A 7,500-nucleotide genomic window follows, 5' to 3' on the forward strand; every position below is an offset into this window, starting at 1 on the left:
CACTGTGCTGCCAAGAGAAAATCTCATAGACAAGATTTTTCCTTCCGGTGAAACAAATCCCTTTCTAGCCAAAAAGTGCATTTTATACATGTGGTGGGGGGCTCAGAGTGCATCCACTATAAGGAAAGTAGGCTTTCTAATAACATAAGCCGAGATACGTCAACTAGATGGACATTGTGTATGCACGTACAGAGATTTTGTGCATTTAATACTCATATCTGTATCAATAGGAATGTGTATATTAAAGTGTTCTAGATATATGTAATCATACACCAGAGCATTTACATGTGTTTCTAATGCTTAAAAATATAAAATAGACACCACGTTTGTCAAAAATGTCAAAAGTTCACTCCTTTTCACATAGCCGCCATCTTGTAAATATGCAAATTATGGTTCCAGACACACCCAATCATAATGATAAGTATTCCAACGTGTTTGTAATGGTCAAAAACATGACATAGACACAAAGTTTGCATTTGTAGCTCATCTGGTTCAAATGTTACAGCCAAAACCCTTTTAGGTAGCAGCCATATTAGATTTGGCCGGGATGGCGACCCCAAAGGTCGCGAGCTGTACAAATGTCAGATGCTGTGACACTTTGTGGTACTTGAATAAATGTTTCATACAATGTGTTGTAATAATTCTGACCTTCTATTACATTTGTTTTTAGTCTTGTCCATTCTTTGCATTATTCCAATTTAGGTGGTAACATTTTGATAGATTTTCAGCCATTTTGGGCCAAGGTGCGCTGCTTTTCTTTTCTACCTTTCATTACACAATAGGTTGTGACATTTTTTATGTATGAAACATAAGCTTTTGGCTAAATGTACTATGTGTATGTTTCATTGTGCTGGGTGCCAATCACTTAAGTTGAAGTGTTTTCTTTAACAAATTTGCTACATTTCATGATCTAGATTCACATATGAGTAAACTAAGGCACCAATTCTTGTTTCAGATGTTAGGTATATGTATTTATGACATTTGAGAAAGATTTTGTGTTGCCAAAATTAATTTAACACATTTTACAAGCAAAACACAGCAACACAAGATTTTCGTTTTTTGGTTATATACATTTCTGGCCTGTGACAAAATACTGCAGGATATTATGAGTAGAACTTTTAACCCAAAGTCCAGAAGGGTATTATCTATGCAAAAATGCATTGAATGAGTAGTGCCCATGACGCGGGAACGAAACTGAACGAAAAGGGACCTCACAATATGGCCTAACTTAGATAGCATTTGATACAGACTTATAGCATGTTATGTAGACAGCACTATAATTGCATTGTATGTAGTCATAGCACTTCATAGTACATATGTATAGCATAGTATCGCATAGTATAGTATATATGTATAGTTTATATGTATAGTTTCATTATATAGATATTCCACTGTTACGTTCTTAGCTTACACATGTTTCATGATAAATGCTTTTTATATATGTGATGTATTCCCATGCTTTTTGTCCTTGCTTAATAGTAGTCTGCCCCCTGGGGCAATATGCATTGCAAAGGAAAATGAAGGCTGGCTACGCAAGGCTAATTCTAACCCCATTTTAACCCTCTTTACTTGGTGTGTGTGTGTGTGTGTGTGTGTGTGTGTGTGTGTGTGTGTGTGTGTGTGCGACTGTGCGTGCGTGTGTGTGCGTGTGCGTGCACGTGCGTGCGTTCTTGTGTGATTGACAGGTGAACAAGCAGACCAGTATGGGCGGGGCAGGGGGCGTGGTCAGACCTAAAGACAGACCTCTTCAGTTCATCAGAGGTCAAAGGTCAGATGTCAGAGTTCAGAGGTCAACCATCATCCATCGTTCTAAAACCTTCAGTCCTGGACCGTCTGGACCGTCCGGACCCTACGTCTGTACTGTAAGTACTGTACCCTAATATACTGTACCCTACTGTACCCTAATATACTGTACCCTACTGTACCCTAATATACTGTACCCTACTGTACCCTAATATACTGTACCCTACTGTACACTATAACACGCCGTCTGGACCCTACGTCTGTACTGTAAGTACTGTACCCTAATATACTGTACCCTACTGTACACTACACTATAACACGCCGGGGGCGGCGGTGGTGGGTCAGGGGTAGAGTGGCCGGATGGTAACCGCAAGGTTGCCAGTTCGAACCAGGGCTCCCCCAGAGTTAGTGTCGAAGTGTCCTTGAGCAAGACACTGAACCCCTAATTGCTCCTGATGTGCTGGTTGGTGCCTTGCATGGTTTCCGCCGCCATTCGTGTATGAATGTGTGTGTGAATGGGTGAATGTAATGCACAATCTATGTAAAGCGCCTTGGATAAAGACGCTATAATTGCACCATTTACCATTTGCCGTCTGGAACTCAGAGCAGCTACGTATGCAGGGTGAGTGCGCACGCACGCACGCACGCACGCGTGTGTTATTATATATACTACTGGTGGGCATAGATACTTTTTTTTAGATTAATCTAGATTGTAAAAAGAACCACCGCTCAGTGGAGCCACCCCACAGTGAGGTGCTGGAGCCACAAAGGGAACATTAGAAAAATAAAGGGAAGCTCCACACACTCAGATCTGAGCACAATCAATGTATTTATTTAGCAAGCTGTGGGTCTACTGACCTTCTACTGACCTTCAGACATACTGTACTGACCTTCTACTGACCTTCAGACATACTGTACTGACCTTCTACTGACCTTCAGACATACTGTACTGACCTTCTACTGACCTTCAGACATACTGTACTGACCTTCTACTGACCTTCAGACATACTGTACTGACCTTCTACTGACCTTCAGACATACTGTACTGACCTTCTACTGACCTTCTTCTGACCTTCAGACATACTGTACTGACCTTCTACTGACCTTCTGACCTTCAGACATACTGTACTGACCTTCTACTGACCTTCAGACATACTGTACTGACCTTCTACTGACCTTCTACTGACCTTCAGACATACTGTACTGACCTTCTACTGACCTTCTTCTGACCTTCAGACATACTGTACTGACCTTCTACTGACCTTCAGACATACTGTACTGACCTTCTACTGACCTTCTACTGACCTTCAGACATACTGTACTGACCTTCTACTGACCTTCTACTGACCTTCAGACATACTGTACTGACCTTCTACTGACCTTCTGACCTTCAGACATACTGTACTGACCTTCTACTGACCTTCAGACATACTGTACTGACCTTCTACTGACCTTCTTCTGACCTTCAGACATACTGTACTGACCTTCTACTGACCTTCTTCTGACCTTCAGACATACTGTACTGACCTTCTACTGACCTTCTGACCTTCAGACATACTGTACTGACCTTCTACTGACCTTCAGACATACTGTACTGACCTTCTACTGACCTTCTACTGACCTTCAGACATACTGTACTGACCTTCTACTGACCTTCTTCTGACCTTCAGACATACTGTACTGACCTTCTACTGACCTTCAGACATACTGTACTGACCTTCTACTGACCTTCTACTGACCTTCAGACATACTGTACTGACCTTCTACTGACCTTCTACTGACCTTCAGACATACTGTACTGACCTTCTACTGACCTTCTGACCTTCAGACATACTGTACTGACCTTCTACTGACCTTCAGACATACTGTACTGACCTTCTACTGACCTACTGACCTTCAGACATACTGTACTGACCTTCTACTGACCTTCTTCTGACCTTCAGACATACTGTACTGACCTTCTACTGACCTTCAGACATACTGTACTGACCTTCTACTGACCTTCTACTGACCTTCAGACATACTGTACTGACCTTCTTCAAGCAGATTAGTCTAGATTAAAATGGCTCATCTGAACTCTGCCGAAGGAATTCAAAATATGTGTGCGCTACCTAAATAATGACCAGAAGTAAGTCCTTGAGAAGGGGTTTCTCAGGCCAGGTGGCCCATTAGACCAGGAGCCCTAATTATGGATACCGTATATTACCAAAAGTAGCCCGGGCTGTTGATATGCAAAATCGATTCGGACCCGGGGCGTTTATAAGGAACCAGGCCGTTATTTTTTTTTTTTCACCGGCCATGTAATTATTTGGTTACAGTTCCTGTCGAGCATGTTTTTTAGTCCAAAATTAAAAGGTATGATAAACATACATCTTTTTGATTTACAGTAATAGTCCTATTGAGAATATAGGCTTATAGGCAGCGACTGCTGCTTAATTGATTTGACTCAGTAGCACAGCTGTGTAAAATTCCAAATATAGGCAGCCTACTCTTAATATATTCTTTCAAATTAGGTTTGGCCTTATAGATCAAAAATACATGTGCTCAGTTTTTGGTGGCGGTGTTCTATACTTGTGAGGACCTCTGCTTGGATTCGTGGTGAGTGTGCGTCCTCCACATCCCCAAAATAAATCTATAGTTTCATTCGTGTCATACTCAGTCTATTGTAACTCCCTCCTTACTGGCCTACCGGCATGTGCACTTAAGCTTGGTCGCTTGGTCTTCAACCAGCCAAAATTCTGTCTCCCCCTGCTCCGCTCCCTCCACTGGCTCCCGGTCGCTGCCCGCACAGAATACAAAACTCTGATGCTGGCATTCAAAGCAACCAAAGGTTGCAAGTATGATTGAACCCTACAAACCCTCCCGCGCACTCAGATCAGCCAACGCAGGGAAGCTGGAAGTACCCTCACTACAAACGCTGGGACAACGCTCCACACGTCCCAAACTCTTCTCCCTTCTGGCTCCAAAACTGTGGAATGCACTTCCCGTTGCAGTCAGAACTGCAGCATCACTCCCAATCTTCCGCCGTAGTTTGAAAACCCACCTTTTCGTATTTTCGGCGATACTTTTTTGATCGCGCGATGAGTCTCACGTTAACGCAGCACGTTAACGCAGATAACGGCCCAGCGGTAATATATATATATATATATATATATATATATTATATGTATTGTTATTAATATTTTAACAGATAAATCGCAGTGACAGTGACAGCTCCACTCTGTCAAAGAAGTCTTCATTCGTCAGGAACGCCTCAGAGAGACGCAGTGTGAGACTGAAGAAGGTACTGTCTACACTAGCCTACACACTAAAATGAGAACATTAATATATTGTTTTGCGGGGCAGGTTGGTGCGGGCTGGCTCCCGTGTTGTTTTGCGGGGCAGGTTGGTGCGGGGGGGCTGGCTCGCGTGCATCACTAATATGCATAGTTTCATTTTCTAGATATTCCACTGTTACGTTCTTAGCCTACGTATGATTCATGATAACGTTTTCTCATGTATGTATCGCCATGTTTTTTGTTCTTGCTTAATGTAAATCGCTCTGGATTAAAAACGTCATATAAATGCCTAAATTGTAAATGTAACTTAGATATAATTTTATGTAGACATAGCACTCTATAGTGTAGACTCATAGTTTCATTATATAGACATTCTACTGTTAGACAGATGTTAGGTTCTTACCTTGCTTATGATCCTAGATGACTATTTCTATGTATGGGATAGGGTTATTGTGGTGTTGCTTACTGTAAATCATTGCTAAATGCCTACATTGTAAATTGTCTCCTCAGCCTCCATCCAGAGGAGGCTCAGTGGTAGGGGGGTCCTCAGGGGGGTCCTCAGGGGGGTCCCCAGGGGGTCCCCCAGGGGGTCCCGGGGCTCTAGACGGTCTCCTGAGGACCAGCCTGGATCTGGAGTTGGACCTTCAGGTCTACAGGACCAAACAGACCCGTTTGGACCAAGAGCTGCAGGTTCTCAGGGACCTGAAGGAGAGCCTGGAGAGAGCCAGGACGGACGGCCTGACCCGCCTGCCTGACTGGGTCCTACATGACCAGAGGTTCAGTTTACTGCTGCAGAACACTGATAAACAGGTAATACCATAATATAGTACGCTACGCCAGGGGTTCTCAACGTTTTTGGCCGGGGACCCCCGGAAATGCTTTGGCAATGTCTCGGGACCCCCGCCCCGCCCCCTCCCGACCCCCAATATAAATTGACTGCTACAATAACCTTAAACCATTTTGGGCGGGAACCCCTTTTGGTGTTTTAAGCATTGTTATAATTTAGCTATTGAAAAATAGCAGATCTACAATCTCATAGCGCGCCACTGAGTGGCGCGCTATGAGCTTGTAGGTCTGCCATTTTTGAAAAATCGTGAAAATAAATTTTTTAAAAAATTAAATAATTTGGGGACCCCCTAAAATAATTTGGCGACCCCCCGAGGGGTCGCGACCCACGGGTTGAGAACCCCTGCGCTATGCTATGCTACACTACGCTATGCTATGCTACGCTACGCTATGCTACGCTACGCTATGCTATGCTACGCTACGCTACGCTATGCTATGCTATGCTATGCTATGCTACGCTACACTACACTGACCCGCCTGCCTGACTGGGTCCTACATGACCAGAGGTTCAGTTTACTGCTGCAGAACACTGATATACAGGTACTAATATATACTACACTATGCTACACTATGCTACGCTATCAAAGTCAAAGTCGTACGATTTGTCACACACGTTACTGCAGTGAAATTTGTTCTCCGCATTTGACCCATCTCTTGGTGGTGTGTGTGTTGTCCTTCAGACCAGTGAAGAGCTGATCCAGGAACAGTTCATTAACATGGTGCTGTGTGTTCTGTCCACTAGACCAGTGAAGAGCTGATCCAGGAACAGCGCGTGGAGAAGATGATGCGAGCAGCAGCGAAGGACGTCCACAAGATGAGAGCACAGAGCTGCAACTCTGAAGTCCCCGAGGTTCAGAACTTCAGGTAACGATCTTAACGAGGTCTAACAAGCTTAACGAGGTTAATGAATAATGAGGTTAACGACCTTAACCAGCTTAATGAGGTTAAAGTATATTTAGTATTCAGTAATAAAGTATATTTTGTTTCCAGGGAGAAGATGGCTTTCTTCACGCGAGCAAAACCAAGCATCCCCAACATCCCTTCTGACCACGTCTGACTCCACCCCTCTGACTCCACCCCTCTGACTCCCCTAAAACCAGCATGCCCAACCTGCATCAACACACAGCCATGACGTTAAGCTGTGTGTGTGTGTGTTCAACAACACAGCCATGACGTTAAGCTGTGTGTGTGTTCAACAACACAGCCATGACGTTAAGCTGTGTGTGTGTGTTCAACAACACAGCCATGACGTTAAGCTGTGTGTGTGTTCAACAACACAGCCATGACGTTAAGCTGTGTGTGTTCAACAACACAGACATGGCGTTAAGCTTTGTGTGTGTTCAACAACACAGCCATGACGTTAAGCTGTGTGTGTGTTCAACAACACAGCCATGACGTTAATTTGTGTGTGTTCAACAACACAGCCATGACGTTAAGCTGTGTGTGTGTTCAACAACACAGCCATGACGTTAAGCTGTGTGTGTGTTCAACAACACAGCCATGACGTTAAGCTGTGTGTGTGTGTTCAACAACACAGCCATGACGTTAAGCTGTGTGTTCAACAACACAGCCATGACGTTAAGCTGTGTGGGTGTTCAACAACACAGCCATGACGTTAAGCTGTGTGTGTGTG

General features: G+C 43.8%; 1 protein-coding gene across 1 annotated transcript in view; it reads left to right on the forward strand.

Annotated features, from left to right (window-relative positions):
- wwc1 (WW and C2 domain containing 1) overlaps positions 1-6,994 on the forward strand; it is a 48,479-nt gene extending 41,485 nt beyond the window's left edge. The window contains 6 exon segments of the mRNA XM_079509474.1: positions 1,686-1,862; positions 4,934-5,026; positions 5,599-5,619; positions 5,622-5,831; positions 6,610-6,731; positions 6,858-6,994. Coding sequence (XP_079365600.1) covers positions 1,686-1,862; positions 4,934-5,026; positions 5,599-5,619; positions 5,622-5,831; positions 6,610-6,731; positions 6,858-6,924 — 690 coding nt within the window. The 3' untranslated portion in view covers positions 6,925-6,994.
- Positions 6,995-7,500: the final 506 nt, after the last annotated feature.

This window comes from Electrona antarctica, assembly GCF_951216825.1.
Source record: "Electrona antarctica genome assembly, chromosome: 9".
Lineage (NCBI taxonomy): Eukaryota > Metazoa > Chordata > Actinopteri > Myctophiformes > Myctophidae > Electrona > Electrona antarctica.